At 37.9% G+C, this 24,934-nt stretch overlaps 1 protein-coding gene across 1 annotated transcript in view; it reads left to right on the top strand.

The window, feature by feature from the left end:
• Positions 1-17,198: 17,198 nt before the first annotated feature.
• BMT2 (base methyltransferase of 25S rRNA 2 homolog) overlaps positions 17,199-24,934 on the top strand; it is an 84,209-nt gene continuing 76,473 nt past the window's right edge. Inside the window, exon 1 of the mRNA XM_065884335.1 lies at positions 17,199-17,358. Within this exon, the coding sequence (XP_065740407.1) occupies positions 17,199-17,358 (160 nt within the window). The remainder of the gene's footprint in view (positions 17,359-24,934) is intronic.

The following is a 24,934-nucleotide window of genomic DNA, read 5'->3' as shown; positions in this document are numbered from 1 at the left end:
TTTCATGCCATGGTCTTTAATGATTTCTCCCATTATCATTCCTTTTTACTCCATCTCAGCTCTCAGACACATGACCCTTTTGCCAATCTCATTAAAGCTTGTGCTCATTTTCTCAAGTTTCCTATCAATCTGGGTAATTTCTTCCTACACAAAACCCAGTCTCCTATTAACTGGCTCATTACCTTGAGTTAAAAGTTTAGAAACTTCAAACTGAAATCACTGCAGTATCCTGAAAAGAAACTACTTTTGAAGATGCTGACACATCTGTAAGCCAAGACATTCTTTAGATTGAATTCATTGTTTTACAGCTCCAACTTATTCCTTGTCAAGTTCCTATTTTCACCAGTTTTCCTTCCTCACTGTAATGGTACATTTATTACTCTCCAGGTCATAACAGTTGCAAACATCTGGAGTAGTAGAGGACAAAAATCAGTTAATATGTTGATCACAGCTCTGCCTGTGTTGATAGAGCTATGTGGTTCAGAAAATGTATACTATTAATGTTACTCTAGTTCTCTCTCCAGTTGAAGACAACTAGGTTAATAAACATTTGTCCTCATTTATTTGCATGCTAACTAGTTTTATCTTTGCATTTTTTGGCTTACTTCACTGATGCTGAACATCCTAAAAAACCATTGCTGCTTTGGATCAGTGAGAAAGACCAAGAGACATGAAGAGAAAAAAAAAAAATTGAAAAAAATGTAATAAGATAAATGATCCAAACTCATTATACCTAATGAGTAATTAAAAATATTCTTTGGTAGTACAGGTAAACATCTCCTCAAATAGATTTTTTTACAAAGCATCTATAATAAGTTCAAGACATACATCACTTCAAGCAGAATAACGTCTCCTAAAAAGAACTAAGATGCCCCAGTATTCAGCTGCCCTTTCTATCAAATATTTATTTAGTACATATTTCATGGTGGTCACTGTGATATAGAGATATGGGCCTTGGTTTGTGTTTTGAAAACCATATCGTGGGGTGAGGAGAGAGAATATCCTATCCACAGGAAAGTAAGTAATAATATAAGTATATTTTCAGTGACAAAATGAATTTTACAGATTATAAGAGCTATCAGATTCCATATTGGTATTAGTATACCGATATGGAATAATTTAGAAAAGATTTCATGAAGGAAGTGCTCCTTGTGCTGGATCTTGGAGGAAGTATAAGACATAGGCTAGCAAAAAGGCATGGGGAAGACATTATAGGCAGAGGACAAAACTTAAACAATGATCCAGAGGAGATGTAGAATTGCTGAAGAATCAGGCCTGAAGGCCTGCAAGTGTCTTTCATGCTCTGGAGGAAGTTAGCCACCATGAATAAAGTCTAACTACCCTGAGCCTATCATCATGCTGTGAGAAGCCCCACCTACCCATGTGGAGAGGTCACATGGAGACCTGAGGCCACTGGCCCTGAGTTCCCAGCTGAAACAGCCAGCACCAATATGCCAGAAACATGAGTGAGGCCACCTTGGAAGTGGGTTTTCTAGGAGTAATTGAGCTACTTACCTGATACCATTGCTCAGCCCTGCATAAATTTTGGAATTTTGAGCAAATAAATGATTGATACTATTTTAAATCATTAAATTTTGGAATGAATCACTGCCTCTTTTCTTGATATGGGTTAAAATTATAACAAGCAAAATTTATCTGTGAAGATCTCTTGCTTCGGTATTATTCACTTTCCCAACTTTGTCTTCTCTACCATGTAGCATAAATCTTTATTCTCAAAATCCATATCATATGATGACTGGTTAATTTATTTTTTAAAAAGGTCAAAATGATCCTTTTTTTTTTTAACATCTTTATTGGGTATAATTGCTTTACAATGGTGTGCCAGTTTCTGCCTTATAACAAAGTGAATCAGCTATACATATACATATATCCCCATATCACCTCCCTATTGCATCTCCCTCCCACCCTCCCTATCCCACCTCTCTATGTAGTCTCAAAGCACCAAGCCGATCTCCCTGTGCTATGTGACTGTTTCCCACTAGCTATTTTACATTTGGTAGTGTATATATGTCCATGCCACTAGGGGCAGGACAGGAATAAAGATGCAGACGTAGAGAATGGACCTGAAGACACGGGGAGGGGGAAGGGTAAGCTGGGACGAAGTGAGAGAGTGGCATGGACAAAATGTTCCTTCTAATGTTATTTATCTTTTAACAAAGGAAGATAGGAATATCTTTTTATTTATTTATTTATTTTTGGCTGCGTAGGGTCTTCATTGCTGCATGAGGGCATTCTCTAGTTGCAGCAAGCAGGGGCTACTCTTCGTGTGGTGCACTTCTCATTGCAGTGGCTTTTCGTGTTTCAGAGCACAGGTTCTAGGAGCATGCGCTTCAGTAGTTGTGGCGTGCAGGCTCAGTAGTTGTGGCTCGCAGGCTCTAGAGCGCAGGTTCAGTAGTTGTGGTGCACAGGCTTAGTTGCTCCACGGCATGTGGAATCTTCCTGGACCAGGGCTCAAACCTGTGTGCCCTGCATTGGCAGGCGGATTCTTAACCACTGAGACACCAGGGAAGTCCCAGATAGGAATATCTTTTTTTTTTTTTTTTTTTTTTGCAGTACGCGGGCCTCTCACTGCTATGGCCTCTCCCGTTGCGGAGCACAGGCTCCAGACGCGCAGGCTCAGCGGTCATGGCTCACGGGCCCAGCCGCTCCGCGGCATGTGGGATCCTCCCGGACCGGGGCACGAACCCGTGTCCCCTGCATCGGCAGGCGGACTCTCAACCACTGCGCCACCAGGGAAGCCCCAGATAGGAATATCTTTAAGATGCAAGTGCTGAAAAGGATGTAGGGTGGGAATGTAATGAAAAAGAAAGAAAAGGAAAAGTATAAAATCACCATATAAAAGTCCCAAACATCCAATTTAAGCTATATTGCTTCAGGTTATCTAGATCACAATTTTTCTTTGCTTGATTTCTCTACTTAAAAATGTATGTCACTTCCGTAGGTATTTTTTCTTTCAGTTGAGAAAAGTTAATTACTAACTATGATTGCTTTATAAACCTCATATGCCAATTTATTATAGGCTAAAATCAACTTGACAGATAAATATTTAAAAATAATCAGCAAACAAAAGATTTTCCCCATCTCATGCTTTTTCTAAAACATGTAAAGTGAACCAAAGAGTAAAACAAAAATGTATTATACTCCTCTTCAACTGGTCTGCCACTAGTTCTCTTTAACTAGTCTGATACTTTAATGGGAATTTTCTTTTTCCATTTAAGAACACATATTCTCCTAAAATTAAGTAGCACATATTTCAATTCAACACAAAAATCCGGTTTCTATCACTGTCAACTTCTGGGAATTAAACCACATTAAGAATTTAGGGGGAAGATGGCGGAAGAGTAAGACGCGGAGATCACCTTCCTCCCCACAGATACACCAGAAATATATCTACATGTGGAACAACTCCTACAGAACACATACTGAATGCTGGCAGAAGACCTCAGACCTCCCAAAAGGCAAGAAAGTCACCACGTACCTGGGTAGGGCAAAAGAAAAAAGAATAAACAGAGACGAAAAGATAGGAATGGAGCCTGCACCAGTGGGAGGGAGCCGTGAAGGAGGAAAGGATTCCACACACTAGGAAGCCCCTTCGTGGGTGGAGACTGAGGGTGGTGGAGGGCGAAAGCTTCGGGGCCGCGGAGGAGAGCACAGCAACAGGGGTGCGAGGGGAAAAGCGGAAAGATTTCCGCACAGAGGATTGGTGCCACTTTAGCACTGGGGACACACATCAAAAACAACGGGAACTACAAACCTGCAGCCTACAAAAAGGAGACCTCAAACACAATAAGATAAGCAAAATGAGAAGACAGAAAAACACACAGCAGATGAAGGAGCAAGATAAAAACCCACCAGACCTAACAAATGAAGAGGAAATAGCCAGTCTACCTGAAAAAGAATTCAGAATAATGATAGTAAAGGTGATCCAAAATCTTGGAAATAAAATAGAGAAAATGCAAGAAACATTTAACAAGGAGCTAGAAGAACTAAAGATGAAACAAGCAATGATGAACAACACAATAAATGAAATTTAAAACACTCTAGATGGGATCAATAGCAGAATAACCGAGGCAGAAGAACGGATAAGTGACCTGGAAGATAAAATAGTGGAAATAACTACTGCAGAGCAGAATAGAGAACAAAGAATGAAAAGAACTGAGGACAGTCTCAGAGACATCTGGGACAACATTAAACACACCAACATTTGAAGTATAGGGGTCCCAGAAGAAGAAGAGAAAAAGAAAGGAACTGAGAAAGTATTTGAAGAGATTATAGTTGAAAACTTCCCTAATATGGGAAAGGAAATAGTTAATCAAGTCCAGGAAGCACAGAGAGTCCCATACAGGATAATTCCAAGGAGAAATACGCCAAGACACATATTAATCAAACTGTTAAAAATTAAATACAAAGAAAACATATTAAAAGCAGCAAGGGAAAAACAACAAATAACACACAAAGGAATCCCCATAAGGTTAACAGCTGATCTTCCAGCAGAAACTCTGCAAGCCAGAAGGGACTGGCAGGACATATTTAAAGTGATGAAGGAGAAACACCTACAACCAAGATTACTCTACCCAGCAAGGATCTCATTCAGATTTGATGGAGAAATTAAAACCTTTACAAACAAGCAAAAGCTGAGAGAGTTCAGCACCACCAAACCAGCTTTACAACGAATGCTAAAGGAACTTCTCTAGGCAAGAAACACAAGAGAAGGAAAAGACGTACAATAATGAACCCAAAATAATTAAGAAAAAGGGAATAGGAACATACATATCGATAATTACCTTAAATGTAAATGGACTATATGCTCCCACCAAAAGACACAGATTGGCTGAACAGATAAAAGAACAAGACCCATATATATTCTGTCTACAAGAGACCCACTACAGACCTAGGGACACATACAGACTGAAAGTAAGGGGATGGAAAAAGATATTCCATGCAAATGGAAACCAAAAGAAAGCTGGAGTAGCAATCCTCATATCAGAGAAAATAGACTTTAAAATAGAGAATATTACAAGAGACAAAGATGGACACTACATAAAGATCAAGGGATCGATCCAAGAAGAAGATATAACAATTGTAAATATTTATGCACCCAACATAGGAGCACCTCAATACATAAGGCAAGTACTAACAGCCATAAAAGGGGAAATCGACAGTAACACATTCATAGTAGGGGACTTTAACACCCCACTTTCACCACTGGACAGATCATCCAAAATGAAAATAAATAAGGAAACACAAGCTTTAAATGATACATTAAACAAGATAGACTTAATTGATATTTATAAGACATTCCATCCCAAAACAACAGAATACAATTTTTCACAAGTGCTCATGGAACACTCTCCAGGATAGATCATATCTTGGGTCACAAATCAAGCCTTGGTAAATTTAAGAAAATTGAAATTGTATCAAGTATCTTTTCTGACCAAAACGCTATGAGACTAGATATCAATTACAGGAAAAGGTCTGTAAAAAATAAAAACACATGGAGGTTAAACAATACACTACTTAATAACGAAGTGATCACTGAAGAAATCAAAGAGGAAATCAAAAAATATCTAGAAACAAATGACAGTGGAGACACGATGACCAAAAACCTATGGGATGCAGCAAAAGCAGTTCTAAGAGGGAAGTTTATAGCAATACAATCTTACCTTAAGAAACAGGAAACATCTCGAATAAACAACCTAACCTTGCACCTAAAGAAATTAGAGAAAGAAAAGCAAAAAAACCCCAAAGTTAGCAGAAGAAAGAAATCATAAAAATCAGATCAGAAATAAATGAAAAATAAATGAAGGAAACGATGGCAAAGATCAATAAAACTAAAAGCTGGTTCTTTGAGAAGATAAACAAAATTGATAAACCATTAGCCAGACCCAGCAAGAAAAAAAGGGAGAAGACTCAAACCAATAGAATTAGAAATGAAAAAGGAGAAGTAACAACTTACACTGCAGATATACAAAAGATCATGAGAGATTACTACAAGCAACTCTATGCCAATAAAATGGACAACCTGGAAGAAATGGACAAATTCTTAGAAATGCACAACGTGCCAAGACTGAATCAGGAGGAAATAGAAAATATGAACAGACCAACCGCAAGCACTGAAATTGAAACTGTGATTAAAAATCTTCCAACAAAAAAAAGCCCAGGACAGGTGGCTTCACAGGTGAATTCTATCAAACATTTGGAGAAGAGCTAACACCTATTCTTCTCAAACTCTTCCAAAATATAGCAGAGGGAGGAATACTCCCAAACTCATTCTACGAGGCCACCATCCCCTTGATACCAAAACCAGACAAAGATGTCAGAAAGAAAGAAAACTACAGGCCAATATCACTGATGAACATAGATGCAAAAGTCCTCAACAAAACACTAGCAAACAGAATCCAACAGCACATTAAAAGGATCATACACCATGATCAAGTGGGGTTAATCGCAGGAATGCAAGGATACTTCAATATACACAAATCAATCAATGTGATACACCATATTAACAAATTGAAGGAGAAAAACCATATGATCATCTCAATAGATGCAGAAAAAGCTTTTGACAAAATTCAACACCCATTTATGATAAAAACCCTGCAGAACGTAGGCATAGAGGGAACTTTCCTCAACATAATAAAGGCCATATATGACAAACCCACAGCCAACATCATCCTCAATGGTGAAAAACTGAAAGCATTTCCACTAAGATCAGGAACAAGACAAGGTTGCCCACTCTCACCACTCTTATTCAACATAGTTTTGGAAGTTTTAGCCACAGCAATCAGAGCAGAAAAGGAAATAAAAGGAATCCAAAACGGAAAAGAAGAAGTAAAGCTGTCACTGTTTGCAGATGACATGATACTATACACAGAGAATCCTAAAGATGCTACCAGAAAACTACTAGAGCTAATCAATGAATTTGGTAAAGTAGCAGGATACAAAATTAATGCACAGAAATCTCTGGCATTCCTATACACTAAGGATGAAAAATCTGAAAGTGAAATCAAGAAAACACTCCCATTTACTATTGCAACAAAAAGAATAAAATATCTAGGAATAAACCTACCTAAGGAGACAAAAGACCTCTATGCAGAAAATTATAAGACACTGATGAAAGAAATTAAAGATGATACAGATAGATGGAGAGATATACCATGTTCTTGGATGGGAAGAATCAACATTGGGAAAATGACTCTACTACCCAAAGCAATCTACAGATTCAATGCAATCCCTATCAAACTACCACTGGCATTTTTCACAGTACTAGACAAAAAATTTCACTATTTGTATGGAAACACAAAAGACTCTGAATAGCCAAAGCAATCTTGAGAGCGAAAAACTGAGCTGGAGGAATCAGGCTCCCTGACTTCAGACTATACTACAAAGCTACAGTAATCAAGACAGTATGGTACTGGCACTAAAACAAAAAGATAGATCAATGGAACAGGATAGAAAGCCCAGAGATAAACCCACGCACATATGGTCACCTAATCTTTGATAAAGGAGGCAGGAATGTACAATGGAGAAAGGACAGCCTCTTCAATAAGTGGTGCTGGGAAAGCTGGACAGGTACATGTAAAATTATGAGATTAGGTCACTCCCTAACACCATACACAAAAATAAGCTCAAAATGGATTAAAGACCTAAGTGTAAGGCCAGAAACTATCAAACTCTTAGAGGAAAACATAGGCAGAACACTCTATGACATAAATCACAGCAAGATCCTTTTTGACCCACCTCCTAGAGGAATGGAAATAAAAACAAAAATAAACAAATGGGGGCTTCCCTGGTGGCGCAGTGGTTGAGAGTCCACCTGCCGATGCAGGGGACACGGGTTCGTGCCCCGGTCTGGGAAGATCCCACATGCCGCGGAGCGGCTGGACCTGTGAGCCATGGCCGCTGAGCCTGCGCGTCTGGAGCCTGTGCTCCACAACGGGAGAAGCCACAACAGTGAGAGGCCCGTGTACCGCCAAAAAAAAAAAAGTAAATATATAAATAAATAAATAAATAAACAAATGGGACCTAATGAAACTTAAAATCTTTTGCACAGCAAAGGAAACCATAAACAGGACCAAAAGACAGCCCTCAGAATGGGAGAAAATATCTGCAAATGAAGCAACTGACAAAGCATTAATCTCCAGAATTTACAAGCAGCTCATGCAGCTCAATAACAAAAAAACAAACAACCCAATCCAAAAATGGGCAGAAGACCTAAATAGACATTTCTCCAAAGAAGATATACAGAATGCCAACAAACACATGAAAGAATGCTCAACATCATTAATCATTAGAGAAATGCAAATCAAAACTACAATGAGATATCATCTCACACTAGTCAGAATGGCCATCATCAAAAAATCTAGAAGCAATAAATGATGGAGACGGTGTGGAGAAAAGAGAACACTCTTGCACTGCTGGTGGGAATGTCACTTGATACAGCCACTATGGAGAACAGTATGGAGGTTCCTTAAAAAACTACAAATAGAACTACGATACGACCCAGCAATCCCACTACTGGGCATATACCCTGAGAAAACCATAATTCGAAAACAGTCATGTACCAAAATGTTCATTGTAGCTCTATTTACAATAGTCCAGAGATGGAAACAACCTAAATTTCCATCATTGGATGAATGGATAAAGAAGATGTGGCACATATATACAATGGAATATTACTCAGCCATAAAAAGAAATGAAATTGAGCTATTTGTAATGAGGTGGATGGACCTAGAGTCTGTCATAAAGAGTGAAGTAAGTCAGAAAGATAAAGACAAATACCGTATGCTAACACACATATATGGAATCTAAGAAAAAATAAATGTCATGAGGATCCTAGGGGTAAGGCAGGAATAAAGACACAGACCTACTAGAGAATAGGCTTGAGGATATGGGGAGGGGGAAGGGTAAGCTGTGACAAAACGAGAGAGTGGCATGGACATATATACAGTACCAAACGTAAAGTAGATAGCTAGTGGCAAGCAGCTGCATAGCACAGGGAGATCAGCTCAGTGCTTTGTGACCTCCTAGAGGGGTGGGATAGGGAGGGTGGGAGGGAGGGAGATGCAAGAGGGAAGAGATATGGGAACATATGTATACATATAACTGGTTCACTTTGTTATAAAGCAGAAACTAACACACCATTGTAAAGCAATTATACTCCAATAAAGATGTAAAAAAAAAAGAATTTAAAACTTTGTCTATCGCTTTCTATTTTAAAGTTATGGACACTGTTAAGAGATATAGTCAAGAAGTATTTGATATTTCTCTTTCACTTTTATATATCTTCTCATTTAACAGATATGCTGAGTCCTTGCTATGTTTACACTAAATTTATCTAGGTAGCAAAATAAGTAACTAGTTTGTATCAAATTTCCACTTACTTTATTTTATAAATAGTACATAAATAAAAATTCCATTGGTTTGCATCCTCTTACTAGTAACTGCTAACTTCATGAAAATATAGACACTCTCTTTTTTTTTTTTTTTTTTTTTTGCCACTGAAGCTACAATACCTAGCAGAATGTCTGTCATATAATAGTTGCTGAACAGATTTATTGAGGTACAATTAATATACAACAAAGAACATGCATTTAAAATGTACAGTGTGACAAATTTTTACGTCTGTACAGACTCATAAGATTACCACCATATTCAGGATAATAAACATATCCATTGTCCTCAAAAGTTTCCTCATGCTCCTTTGTAATCCCTCCTATCATGACTACTGATCCACTTTCTGTCACTATAGATTAGTTTGCATTTTCCAGAGTTCTATGTAAGTGAAATAATAAAGTATGGTTTGCTTTCTGTCTAGCTTCTTTTACTCAGCTTAATTATTTTGAGATTATTTTTTGTTGTGTGAACCAATAGTTTATTTCTTTTTATTGCTGACTAGTATTCTGTTGTATGGCTAAACCACAGTTTGTTTATCCATTCATCTGCTGAGGGACATTTTGGTTGTTTCATTTGGGGCTGTTACACATAAAGCTGCTGTGAACATTCATGTATGTCTTTATATAGATATACACTTTCATTTCTCTTGGGTAAATACTTAGGAGTGGTATGGCTGGATAATATGGTAGGTGTATTTTTAGTTTTTTAAGAGTGTCAAACCGTTTTCCAAAGTAGTCGCACCATTTAACGTTTGCACCTGCATTGTGTGAGAATTCTCCTTTCTCTATGTTCAAGTCAATACTTGGTATGGCCAAACTTTTAAATTTTAGTCATTAGCACTGATGTGTAGTGGTAGCTCATTGTGATTTTAATTTGCTTGCCCCTAATGACTAACGATATTGAGCACTTTTTCACACACTTTTTGCCAACTATTTGCCCAACCCAAGGTCATAAAGATTTTCATCTAAAAGTCTTACAGTGTTAGGTTTTATATTGAGGTCTGTGTTCTATTTCGAGTTATTTTTTATATATGGCATGAGGCAGGGACTGAAGGACATTGTTTTGCATATGGATGTCCAATTTTTCCAGCAACATTTGTCAAAAATACTATCCTTTCTCCACCAATAAGCTTTGCAACTTTGTGGAAAAACTAGTTGTCTATACATGTATGGGTCTATTTCTGAATGTTCTCTCCTGTTTCTTTGATGTATTTGTTTCTCTTTATGCCACTGCCACACTGTCTTGATTATTGTGGCCATATACTAAATCTTGAGATCTCCAACTTTGTTCTTCATTTTCAAAATTGTTTTGAATCTTCTGAGTTTTTTTTTTCCACATGAACTTTAGAATCAGCTTGTCAAGTTCTACAAAAAGGCTTACTTGGATTTTGATTGGGATTACCCTGAATCTTTACAACAATTTAGGGAGAATCGACATTCTAACAACATTGAGTCTTCTGACCAATGGCTGAATACATTTTTAAGGGATAAAAGAAGAATTGTTGAAGTTCAGTTTTAGAATAAAGAATTTTAAGAAACTCTAGGTAAATTAGAAATATCATGTTTATTAAAATGTTATGGCGGGGAATTTTGATTTGGCTTTTCAAAAAACATTCTAATTATACTTTCAAAATTTGGGGGAGATACGGTCAACCTTAGGAAATGTATTGTAATTGCTTCATTCTTTGACATATAACACCTTGTAATTTCAGAACTAATATGAGATCTTTGGAGCATGCTCTACCTTTAGAAAAAGAAAAAGAAAATAGTGATTTGGTGACAAACTATTAAAATCTAAAGGGAGACAGATGAACATTCAATAAAAGAAAGTCTAGATTTAGCTTCTTGCATCCAGGCAATTTCACTTTTTCAGGCCCCTTAAAAACAAATAATACCTATCACATTCATTTGCTTTTGTAATTTTTTAACTTTTCAAAACACTTTCAGTTCACGATTTTCTTTTATTCATACAACTTTGTGAAGTAAGAATGACAAGTCGCCATCATTGGCAGCTGAGGAAATTGAGGAACCCAGCAGATAACAGATCACCAAAAGTCACTGTGAGAGCTAGTGAAAACTGCTTTCAGGTCACCTAATTCTCTTCTGAGATGTTTCTTCATTAGACACTTCTGTGCAAAAAATAGAATTCACTCTAGCTGTTCGAATAGAAAAGGCATTTATTAAAGGATGTTAGGTGTCCCCCTAATCTCCAGAAGGACCAGTGAGGCAGACTTGCAGACTACCCAGCCCAGATCAACACCTAAGTCAGACCCAGTGACTAATGTGCTAGGTCAGACCTCACTACCTTTGTTTTTTTGGCTTAACGGCAAATGTTGGACACTAGAAGACAGGACCTCGGTCACTATGATCCTAAAAGACCCACACCAGCACAGTCTCCCTCAACGAACCAAAAGGTTCCCTGTAGCTTCTGCTTCATTGTTCTGCCCTTTTCTGAACAGACAGGTCATTCCAGAGAATATGATTAGCAGAGTCCAGTCACTTATTTGAGCCTACATTCATAATGGGGGAAATTCCCCAAACATAAAAATGAAATTTAAAAAGGAGTGAATAGCCTCAACATGGCAAGGTACATGTCACAAAGCATTCTTAAAATCATTGTGAGTCACTGAATGACAGTGGTTTGGGGGTTGACAGGGATCTTTTAAATTGCCAGTATTTTCCAAATTTTAGCCATGACTCATTAGAACATCATAAAAATCAATGTAGTGTGCTCCATAGTTTTAAAAATTAAAATAGAATTGAAAATACCACTATGGATTGCACTTAGGGAAGGTAAGTACTGTCTGGTGAAACTTTTGTCCTAATTGTATATGTGTGTCTACATGTCTATATATATGTATATGTACAATATATATGTATTCGTACATATGTATAATATATATTTATATTTGTATATATATAGTGTGTGTATATATATATATATATACATATACATATATATATATTTTTTTACATTGGGGCTTAGGGTACATCCCAAGCCCCAATGTAAAATGTATTTTTTACTGTGAGTCGTGGTGAATATAAAAAATTGAAAAATGCTAGTCTAATCCAATCTCTTCATTTTACATTTAAAGGAGAAAAAATAAGGCTCAGAGAAATCAAGTACCTTGCTCTGGCGGTTAGCATAAAGCTGGAATCAAGATGCAGAAAATCTCTCAGTCCTACTCTGCATTATAAGGACATTATCTATCACCTAGAAGAATACTTCCCATTTCCTATGTAGATCTTCTCCTACATTAGCCTTGTTGTGGTAATTAAATGTATTTCATAATTAGTAAATCACAAAAATATTGTAAATTTTATAGTTGCATTTGGAGTGAGGCAGTAGTTAATTGTTACCACTTGCTGTAGTTAATACTAGTCTTAACACCATTCTGCATTTTAACTCTGGAAAGACAGCTAACCTCTGTTATTTTAAAGATTTTTATGTTGGCAGATATGTTAAGAATTGCAGGTGACACATGGTACTAGTTACTATAAACAAATTTTTAAAGAAAATAATTTTATTTTCAATAAATAGAAGGAATTTTAAAGTTGTAATCTGCCATACTGAATGAAGATATATCATTGAAAATATTTCTTTTCTTGCTAGTTCTCTGCTATGTTTGTTTCTATCAAAACATTAAATACATATTCCAAAAAAAGTTTCTGTGATTTGAAATAAAATTTGAAAAACAAAAGCTTCTCAACAGTTTCTCTAAATGTGCCCAATTAATGATACCTCTACACTTTAAAAATTTGAATTACTAGAAACAAAGTACTTAAACTTCATGGATATTTTTATATTAAGGGGTAAGAGTTATACAAATAATATATAAATATTTTAAACAATAATATAGATTTTACTTTTCCAGTCCTCATTTTAACTGAATTTCTAAAAATTCTATTTCTAAATAGCCATGAGCCAAAGATTTAGCCAGCTTGCAATATCTCTATCTTCAATAATAAAGAGGTTCATCAAGTCTTTTTGCAGTTGCACACCACTGTGTATTTTATAAACAGAAATTTAATATAAATACTTCAATTACACATTAAAACCTAATTGCTTTTAAGATTTTGATGATAAAGAGGGTCAAAGAGGAGTAAAAAATACCAATGATTAATGCTTTAGATAATCAAAGAACCCCAATTTCCATTGTGTAGGCTTCTCCCTCCTACAGGAAAACTCAATAAATGTAGCAATGAAAAGTACAACACTTTTGCAAAGTGCACCCAGAATCTTTCTATTTGCTAACTCAGTGCCACCACCCAGATTTTGATATGGATCCTACAAGTTTACTTTTCATCACCAGTTAATATGTTTTGAACTCATACTGAAAATAGAATGCACTTTATTTTTACATGTTGTCTCTTCTCATTGCCTGTGGGAACTTGTTTTCCTTACAAAGAACATAGCTGCAAACGAAGAAGACACGGTATTTTTCTTGCCAAGGATATTTTCCTATACTGAGTGGTCCTTTGACATAGGAAGCTTACTATGACATACCAAATGTGCATGGGAAAGGGTGCAAAAGTCCGTCAGGTAAGGTAAAGAATGAGGATGAGAAACTTAGTTATCAGGGGTTTAGTGCAGTCATTAGGAATGTCTCTTCCTCCCAGACTGTTTTGTCCCGTTCAGTGAATACTGTTTTATTCCAACATCCCTTTTCCCAACAGCCATTTAAAATAATAATGAGAAAAAATATTTAAAGATATTTACAGTAAATGAAATTCTGTCACACATAGAGAGGGTAGGGGGAAGATGCTGATATTTTCCTGAGCATAGGATATGCTCATTGAATATGGCACCAAACCTACTTTCTGCAGTGAATTCTTCTTACCAGCAATTGGGACAATTATTTTACTTAAATGGAAAATATTGCTACCATTCTTCTGCTACCTTAACAGTCAGAAAGCTTTTCCCAATATTGCTAATCACACTGGAGGAAGATTATAAACTCCTTTTTATACTGTGGTCTATGGCTGGTTGCCATAGTCCTCCAAAGAAAATTCAGTATTGATGTATCTCAGGACATGTTGGCCTTCTGCCCTATGTGAATTCATTCAAATTTAGAATAAAATCCAGCTGTTTAGTTTCTAATCTTGAGTTACTTCTCAAGAAAATATGAAATCAAAAAACAAATTAAAAATGTGGAGCTCTTCAATTTGCTTGAAAAATGACAACTAGATAGTCTTAAATAAGTTCCTTTTACTTGCTCTTATATTAGTATTAGTGTTAAAAATTATGCCAACCAGAATAGCCAGTTAAGAAACAGCAGAAAATTCCCACATGTTTCTTAAAAATAGAGACCTTTAAAAAAATCTCATTAATGACTTTGTAAATTGTACTACCTACAGTTGGTAAGGGTGCAATCAAATAAACACTCACAGTTACTGCTGGAGGTGACATAAACTGCTACCACCTTTCAGAAAAGACAATTTGACAATGTACGTGAAAAACCTTAACATGTTTGATCCTTTGATTCAGAAATTCAACTTTTAGAAATTTAGTCTAGTGAAATGTATAATTAAAGAAATGGACAAGCATTTGTGTACAAGGGTGTTCATCAAAGCATTACTTGGAATACAGAAAAGCTGGAAAAAACCTAAATATACAATAGCTGGGAATTGGTTACTAAAACGATAGGCTATTCGTATAATAGACTATCACACAGCCATAAGAAATATCTCATTTGAAATAAGTATGTACAAGCAAAGGAAAAAACAAAAAGCACTGTTATCTTTCAATTCTGGGTTTCCAGGTGACTTTTACTTTTTTTCCACCAGCTTTATTGAGATGTAATTGACACATAACATTGTGTAAGTTTAAGGCATCCAGTTGACTTGAAACTTTTATAAACTGCAAAATGATTACCACCGTAGTATTAGCTACCACCTCCATCCCATCACAGTTACCACTTCTTCTGTGATGGAACCATTTAAGATCTACTCTCTTAGCACTTTTACTTTCTTTACTCCTTTCTGTATTTTCCAGGTGCCCTTCAGTGTAATCTTTACTTTTTAAAAGGACTTTAAAATTCATGTGCTAGTAGTAGCATGGAGGGAAAAAATTTTTTTAACTACAATTCAGTATAAATGAAATTTAATGCTCTCTTTACTATGATTATAACTTCCAAATATTTGCACCTCTTTCTGCCTCCGATAAATATTAAATACGTAAGAGCCAAACGAAGTATGTCTTTTCAAGCTCCCTTTTTTCCCAAATGAAATCCCCCCAAATAAGACCCCCATATTCTCATGAAGCATATCCTCATTTTATTAGGCATGTCCATGTAACTTCTCCTCATAATTACAATTAGTTCTTATGAAGTTTATCTGTGTTTCATCTGCTTCTTCTCTGTGCTGGTAGGGACATAATCTTCCATCTTAAATTTCACCAGTATTCTCCCTTCACTTCTTCCCTCTTGCTTCTCCTATGTTCTCGAGAGTGTATGCTACGTTCTTCAGGGTCTTCTTTATTCAGAAGGTGCCATACGAAACGGTTACATAACGCAGGCTTCATTCATACTTATAAAATTACTGATCAGATAGTTACTGCAACAATTTCCAAACAACATCATTTAACCGACAACTGCAGTGCGGTGGGTGGAGTGCGGGGGCTACAACCTAACACAATTCATTAAGGGCTCTCAGCTGGTTGACTGTCTCACACTCCAGCAGTCTCTCTCTCTCTCTCTCTCTCTCTCTCTCTCTAGCAGCGTTCCACCTTTCTGGGGCAGAAGTCAGTAACCATATTCTCCATAAGCTTCCCATGAGAAGATGTAAGAGGACGAAGGTAGAACAGGTTGCCAAACCCACTTAGGCGTTCGCATATATTAACCTACCAAATAAAAGGCAGGAGGTCACCCAACCCAACTTTAAAAGCGCTCAGAGTTCTGACGCAAATTAGACCAACGCAGGCTTTCTCTGACACCCGGGCCACCACGAAACTTCTTGAGGGCATCTGTTGTGGATTCCCCATCTTTCCTTTCCCCTCTTCCATCTTATATTGTTTTTATTGGCCCTCTCCTCTCCCCAAGTTCTGTGTTTTTCGCCCAGCACTTGCACTACAGGCATTAACCATTGTTGGCCCGTGAATTAAGCCAGTACTTGGCAGCCATACCTCTCTTGCGCCCACCAAAGCATCCATGCCTGGGTTCCTTAAAGTCTAAAATTCTAGTGCTGCCAAGTCACCTCTAAAGCGCTTCTCAGGGCTACACAGCTAAAGGGAACCTACAACCGACAAGGTGCAGCGGGGGCTCAGGTAGAGGACCCTGGCTACAACACACCAGAATATAACTCGCAAAAGGGGGAAGAATGCTAGGCGGTAGAAAGATGCTAGGCGGTAGAAAGATGCCCAACCTAAGCAAACTCAGACGCGCAAGCGCGTGGCTCACGGCGCGTCTCCGTGGCCTCACCACAGCGCCTGCGCACAGGATCCCCGGAGCGGCGGGGAGAGGAGAGGAGCAGTCGGGCCTGGCGCTCCTACCGCCTCGGCAACTCCAGCCTGCAAACTCCGCCTCCCTCAGCTGCTCGCCTTCCCAAACAAGCGGGTGCGTCCCTGGCGCTCTCCGTCCATTGGCCGTTGGCCTTTTCCGTTTCCGCCCAGCCCTCCAGAGTCCACCAATCAGCTTGTGCATTTGGGTAAGTGGCCACCTCCTAGGCCGTCGCTCCAGGTTCTCTGTCTCCTCCCGCTGCTGCCTCCGCTGCTGCCTCCTCCTTCCCCACCTCCTCCGTCAGGCGGGCGGCTGCGGGGGCCCGAGGGGCGGCGGCGGCGGCAGCGATATGGAGCCGGGGGCCGGCGGCCGAAGCGCTGCTCGCGGGCACGGGGCCAGGCCCCCGAGCATTCCGCCGCCCAGGGAGCAGGAGCGGAAGCTGGAGCAGGAGAAGCTCTCCGGGGTGGTAAAGAGCGTCCACCGGCGGCTCCGCAAGAAGTACCGGGAAGGTAAACAGCGAGCTGAGCGGGGGGAAGGGGAGGCCTCGTCGCCCCCAGCCCCTTGTCAACCGCTCCCCTCCCCCCAAGGGGCCACCATTACAACCTGAAGGAGCTGCACGTCAGCCTCTGCTAGGGCCGCTCTCCTAGGTCCGGACGCCCCCTTCTCGGTCGAGTACTCGGTCGGCGTCAGGCGTGCTCCTCCCGCCCCCTTTTCTTCGAGGGCCCTTCAGGAGAGTTCCAGGCCTGTGGAGGAGCCGAGTGCCCACCTCCCCCATCCCCTGTCCCCAGCCGGGGTGCTGAGATTGTTGTCACCACACACACAAGCACGTAAATCCTCTCACAGGAGGTGGAGGTCGCTCGCTGCGAGAGACATGAAGCTAAAACACGAAGGCAGGTAGAATCCATTCGAGAAGGACGAACTGAAAGAAGCCCGAGTTACCCTTCGCTGCCTCGCGCCTGATGAGCCTGTTTGATTTGCTGCCTCGTCAGACCCCCTTCCTAGTACCTAATTTCTGTGGCTTTAGCCCGGGCCGGAGCTTCCTCGCATTGGCTTCCAGGGCTGCGAAGTCAGCAGGCCTTAGAGCTGACTAGACTTCACCTTGTTAAAAGGGGGAGGGGTTCCATCCTTGCTCCCCCCCCCCCCATTCTTCAAATGCTGCATCTTAGGGTTTATTTAGGCGGGAGAGGAAGAGATCTGGGGCAGGTTCTCAAAATACTGTTTAGATTTGACTAATCCGTAACTACCAAGCCTCCTAAGGATACAGACCCTGGTGAAGCCGGCCGTCGCTGGGAACCCCTCTTGTGGAAGGTCTTGAGCAAAGGAAAAAGCCATAGTAGCTTTTGCTTGGGCCTGAGGAAGGTTTATAGTTGGGATCTACAGTTATCCTTGGTATTTTAAAATATAGGCTTTTTTACAGAGCTATTTTATAAGAAACTAGCAGTGAAAATTCCCAGTTTTTTCATGCGCTCAGGAGACATTTCTTCTAAAGATTAAAACGAGGGATAACTTTTTTCTGTCTTTAGCTTAATTGCAAACAAAAGTCGGCAGTCTTAGTTAAGTTAGGATTAGAAGCAAAATTATGACAGTGAAGGAACAGATAGGTAAGATCATGTTACTTTCGAGTTACAAACACTTTTCAATTACTCTGGAAGATAAAAACTAAGTGTCTTTTGTTCTCTTGAGTGTAGGTGATGTGTTTCATTTTTCAAACTTTAAGAGTTTTTTCCCCTTGGCAACTCAAGCCTCAATTTTTTAATAGCTGCTTAAATAGTCCTCCTCAAAGCTAGCCTATAGTTATTGTTTAATAGGTAGCAATAGAAAGAGACTTATCGGGCATACTGAGATGTTAAAATTTGTTTTTTAAAAGAATGCTTTAAACCCCAACCCACAATTTATTCAATAAAATGAGTAGTTACCATAGCAATCGTTGCATCATTCTTGATATTCAGAGAGTGCACTTACATAATGGCATTCAGTGTAGGTTCTTGTGTTGTTTGGAGAAATGAGCAAATAAAACGGACACACTTTAATTTATCATGCTATTTTGCATAAACTTAAGCAAGTACATCTTTTTAAAGAAAAATGGGTAGCATATAATTCAGTTTCCATTTTTACCTTTTTATAATTATTCATTATTAACTTATTCATAAATGAATATATTCCATTTAATATACTACTAATGTGTCATCATGCATTCAAGAGCTGTTTATATTTGCTTAGTTCTCACATGTTGAAACATGTCTTTAAGCCTGAATATTAACCAAGGGAACATTTGTTTATAATGAGAATTAGTATTTGGAAGTTATGAGAGCTAGAATAGATACATGTAGTACATAAGTGAATGATCTAGTGTGCTTTAGGGCAGGTAAAGTCCTGGCAGTCTGTAAACATATGAATGAGACAGTTCTTTAGGCGTTTTAATGCCCTGAATTCCACCAGTGATCTAGACTTCTCTAGGCTTTACTCTAATGATATACAAAGCCCCATCAGTGAATTAGCAAAGTAAAAGGTCCTAAAGAGTCTGCCCTTTCTACCTTTATTTCTGACCTGTAGGTCAAATCTTAGTTGTGATTTGACAAAAATCCATGAAAAAGCCATCTGTGAAAAAGTCTGATTATGCACATAATAATACCAAAGAAGTAATTTTTAGTGCTTTCCTTTGAGGTCTTAGTATCATTATAATATCATTTGCAAAGTCATCTCTGGTTATAAAATAATAATATAAATGGTGCTTAGGTTCTAGGTCAGGTTACAAAGGCCTATTTGATCAGTAACATGCCTGCACTGTAACACCAATAACTATGCAAACTTTACTCCTTTTATAACAATATTCCTATCAGAAAATGCAGTGAAAGTTCCAGCTTAGAATCTTGGAATGTTAAACTAGAAGGAACTTTAGCATTTATCAGTGATTCCCAAACATGGATAAACAATAGACTTATATGGTTGCCTTTTAGAAAATTACTCCATTCCACCTCAGATGTACAGTTTCAGAATCCCTATCAGTGGTGCTTGGAAATTGGTCAGCCAGATTTTGGACTGGTAATCTAAACTACTTCCTTCCTTTTTACACATGAGTGAGCTGAATCCTAAACATAGTAAAATAACTTGCTTGAAGTTTGGATAGTTTATCATTAGCACAGAACGTATTTTATGGGAATAATGTGTTTTTCTTTCCAATTCAAAGCCTAATGGTGTCTCCAAATGTTGGAGTGGTAGGGAAAATGGGAAGCAGGACGTAGCCCTAGAATTTGTGTTGGGTAAGAGGATGTAAACTGACGGGAATGGGGCAATCCATGGGATAGGTATGGTTCGCTGAGTTAGGGCTATGTGAGGTGTGGGTTTCTTAGGGAGTTATGGCAAAGAAGGAAATAAGTTGGGGTAGAATAAAGAAGGAGGCAAAACATTCACTGGATAGTAGACAGGAGTGAGACCTGGATAATGAGTGTAGGGTTGGATAATATAGTTTTCCCTTTCCTTATCTCTGGTAGTGGAATTGAACATGAAGCAGGAATAAGATTGAAAATAAGATTTTTCTGATGTGGTAGAAAAAGGTTTTTCTCCATCCTTCCCAGTCCATTTGTCCAAACTGATGCTTGTTGTGGCAGTGAGCAGGCTTGGGGTAGGGGGTAGTGGATAGGATTGTAAAGACTAGCAGGTAAGTTTAATGTACTCTTTTACCACTTTTCCCCTCTCTGCTCCATTTTACTGCCTGTCCTGTGTCACCACTTAGAGATCCTTTCTCTATTTGTATAAGAGTAAAGTGAGAACTGGAGATAAACGTCAGTGTTCCAGGCAGTGCTGATATCTGAAGTAGTTACCAAAAGGAAATGGTAGGGAAATGTTTAGCAATGGTGATGAGAAGGGGTGTTTCTGGTGTCAGCCATTTATAGATAAGGGACAGTCTTTTAGACTGAGTTTATATAAATGGAAATATGCTTGCAGATGTAGGTGTTTTCTGTCTTTGCTATACAGAATTTTCAAAATAATGGCCTTGATATAAGCCAAAAATATTTTAAAATATATCATAGGATTGGAGACAGCTTTTAAATAAGAAACAGCTAGTTTTTCTTTCCAAACAGGGAGTTTGGAACAGGGAGTCATTGTTTAATCAAATCTGCCTGATAAGTACATATCTAATTGAGAACTGAAGTAGAGCCGTGTGTATTTTCAGTTGACTTTGTATGATTTTTTTCCATAATCCTAGTCACATAATCTTATTCCTGTAATGATTGTTATTATGCTTGGCATCTCTTTTTAAATTGAAAGTATCCGTGTAAAAACTACAAGAAAATGTAAAGGCTACAGCTGTTAGGAATAAAAGTATGATTCCCCATTCCTTAGTTTTGCTTTTTTAACTTATCATGTGAATGTCTTTACTTTAGCAATTTTCATCAACTTAATTAAGTCTCTGAATTTACTTATTCTGTATGCCAAAGCAGGTTAAACAAGTTTGTCACATAAACCCGTGTAGGTTATCAATCAGACAAAAATAAAAATGCACGTTACCCTGTTAACAGTGATATTCTCAAAGTCATGGTTTAATGGGAGATCTTTATTATACTTTTCTGCATTAAAAAAAAATCAATCTTATTAGTAGCAATGATAATATTATAAAAGTGGTTAGAGTAAGTAACAGATTACTGATACTGAAACAGAAAAGGAGAACACAGAGTAGGTTGGTTCTGTAGACTAAGTCTGGAAAACATTGTTACAAAGGTTAACAGCTGTGAGCAGCATTTTAAGAGTCAACTACTAAATAGCCTAGTTTAGATGTTTAATTCTTATTGATTATTGAAATTATTCTTCCTTGTTTGAGACAAAGGGTGAGCTAGAATAGCAGTTTAGGATAAGCTGAAAAATATATTTGTGATTGAGTTTTCTTTAGCATACATCTAAAATGAGAACTGTAGGGGGGAAGGAAAAAAACATTTGAATTAGAAATAATTTTAAACTAAAACCAAAAGGTCTAAAAATGAAAGAATAAATGTATCGTTAGAGTTTTTCCTGAAACAAAGTTTTGAAATTGTTTTTAAAATTAGGATAACAGACTATGTGGGGGGTTTTTTGTTTGTTTGTTTTTTTTTTTTGCGGTACGCGGGCCTCTCCCTGTTGTGGCCTCTCCCGTTGCGGAGCACAGGCTCTGGACGCGCAGGCCCAGTGGCCATGGCTCACGGGCTCAGCCACTCCGCAGCTGGGGCACGAACCCGCGTCCCCTGCATCGGCAGGCGGACTCTCAACCACTGCGCCACCAGGGAAGCCCTGTTTTACTTTTTTAACAAGTGAAGTTTTACTCTTTTTTTCTTTACATGGTCTTTTCTGATTCTGATATAGAATCTGAAAATGCTGGGTTTTTTGGTAGAATCTTTGCTCAATCAACAAAATAAGGTGAAAAGTGTCCACAGAAATGCTTGTTAACTTTGCCCTAGGAGAGTTTGAACTGCCATTCTAGCAGGGGGAAAAAAAATGAAAAGAGTTTAATAATTAGTAACACTAAAAGATAAAAGGAACATTGATAAACAGTCAGCTCAGTGAGGTACACATAGTATATTATTTGATTTCTAGTCATCTTTGTATCTTTTTAGGAATTTTTTGTATTTAAAAAGATACGGTAAAACTAAAAAGTATTGGTATAGATCCTTTGATTGTTTTGTGGGAAAAAATATAACAACAAATGCAGTGGATATTAGCCTTGATTCCACATCAGTATCATCTCTGGAACTTTGTGGAACACAGGCATCTGTATTATTTAAAAGCTCCATAGATTATACAGTGGACAAAAGGGTTGAGGAACACCTAGCTAAAGTACTCTAGATTGGAGTAGGAAGGAATCTAGAAGAAAGCAGATCAGCTAGGAGACTCTTACACTAATCTATTTTTTAAAGGTGAATAATAGCATAAATAACAGTAGTGATCATGAAAATAGAGAAAGATAAGTCAAATAGTCAAACATAAGTCGAAGTCAAAGTGAGCAGTTTTAATGAAAGTAAAGGGGAAAAGAGTCATTGATGATGCCAAGATTTCTTGCCTGGAAAAATATAAATAGCCATTTCCATCCAGTTTGGAAATGTCTGTGTTGAGGTGGGAGCAGGGAGAAAGGAGTAGACAGGCAGGTTGGCTTGTCATAGGGATAGTGGTAATGATTTAGTTTGGAATGTATCCCTTGGAAGTGAAGGATTGGAAGCTCTCTCTTGAAGTTGTAGCTTTGAGGGCAGATGAATGACCCAATGGAGTGATGGTAATGTATAACTGAGGACAGATCCTTGGAAGATACCAGTAGTGTCCAGTTTTACGTAAGTACTGCCCATTCTACCGTATGCTCCCATGGCACAATTGCCTTGCTTTTATCATAGTTATCACTTATCAGTTCACTTGTCTTTCTCACTGAATTTAGTTACTTGAGTAGGACTCTGCCTTTTATCTTTGTATCCCTAGTACCTAGCACCTTGCCTTGTAGATTTAAGGCACACACACACACAAAAGAAAGAAGCTGATATACATATTTCCTTATAGTTTGAGTCTAATCTTTTTGTATTCATAACTTTAAAATTTTAACTTTGGATACAAATTTTTTGTAATGAATTTATGGTCATATCTTTTAAAGTGAGTATATTAGATTAATTTAACCTTTTGAAAATGGTCCAAATTATCATTATTAGTATCATTCCATTTTTTTATTAAAAAAACTGTAAATAGTGGCAAATATAGATAAAAAAAATTTTTGTTCTCAGAAAATGAGAACTAATAAGGATATTGTGTGTGGTATAATGTGTCTCTGTGTGTGTTGGTATAAGAAGATGATAATTTTGTGTATGTGTATATATATTATATCCTCTAATTTCACACACAAAATTTTGCAACCCCAATATCAATTGCCTAAATTTTGGAGGTGAAATTTGTACTTGTTGTAAAATCCAAACATCTGAGAACCACTGATCTAAACTATACTAATTTATTGTGCTTTAAGTGTAGATATATTGATGCTCATTGCAAGGGTTATTTTAGAACCCCATGCCTTTAGAGGGACATCTGAGTATCCCCTATTCTCATTTATACAGAAATTGCTCTACTTATATAGAAATTCCTATTCCCATTTATATAAAAATTTAAGTCACTGAAGTTTCTCCATAAGTCCTTTGCTTACACTAAACAAGAGATCTGTGTGGTGGTACACATTTCGGTAAAGTTGTTTCACAGGGGAATAACAGATACTGATGCCATTATTTCTAACTTTTCTTAATTTTTTCCATCTCTTGTACAGGATGTGTTCAAAGTTTTATATTTCAATTAACTGTTTTTATCATAAATATATTTATAGTAAGAGAGTGCTCCATGTACAGAAGATGCACCATGGGCCAAACTGTGTTTATAAATGTGAACTTTTATCTATGCAGTGTTTTGTTTTTTAATTAAATTTGACTCTTCAGTTTGCCCCAGGTCTCAATTGCTCTGTGTATTATTTCACCAGACTTTTGAGTTTACAGTCTTGCCATAGACCCATGGCTTTAAGCCATGGCTGCACAGTGGATTCATTTGGGGAGCAGTGAAATAAATGACCAGTTCCCACCTCAGACCAATTAAATGAAACTTCTAGGGGATTCCAGTGTGCAGCCAGAGTTGAAATCACTGCCAGAAATCTAACAAATAATGCAGTTGCAGAGACTAAATAACTGCATTTGACTGACAAAAGACCATTTGTTTGTGGCTAGTAGTCAGTGTACTTTGCTTTAGTGCAAAGCTTTGTTCATATCCATGAAAGTTTATAAATTAAAAACTCATAAAGACAGGCAAGGTGGTATAGCGGTTATGAGCATGGACTTAGGCACTTGAGTGCCAGGTTTGATGTGTACCCTTGAGAAGGTTACTTAATCTCTCTATACTTCAATTTCCTTATCTGTAAAGTAAAATATCTGCCTCAGTGGGTTGGTATTAGAATTAAATGAATTAATATTTGTAAAGTGCTTAAAACAGTATCTGGCACATAGGAAGCATTACTTGTATTAAATACATAATTTTAAAAATTAAAGGTATATCTGTAGCTACCACCTGGATGCATTAAGGGCATTGAAGATTGAATGGTTTCTG

This window comes from Phocoena phocoena, chromosome 9, assembly GCF_963924675.1.
Source record: "Phocoena phocoena chromosome 9, mPhoPho1.1, whole genome shotgun sequence".
Classification (NCBI taxonomy): domain Eukaryota; kingdom Metazoa; phylum Chordata; class Mammalia; order Artiodactyla; family Phocoenidae; genus Phocoena; species Phocoena phocoena.
Note: the sequence above shows the minus strand (reverse complement) of the source record. Positions and strands in the feature narration are given on the sequence as shown.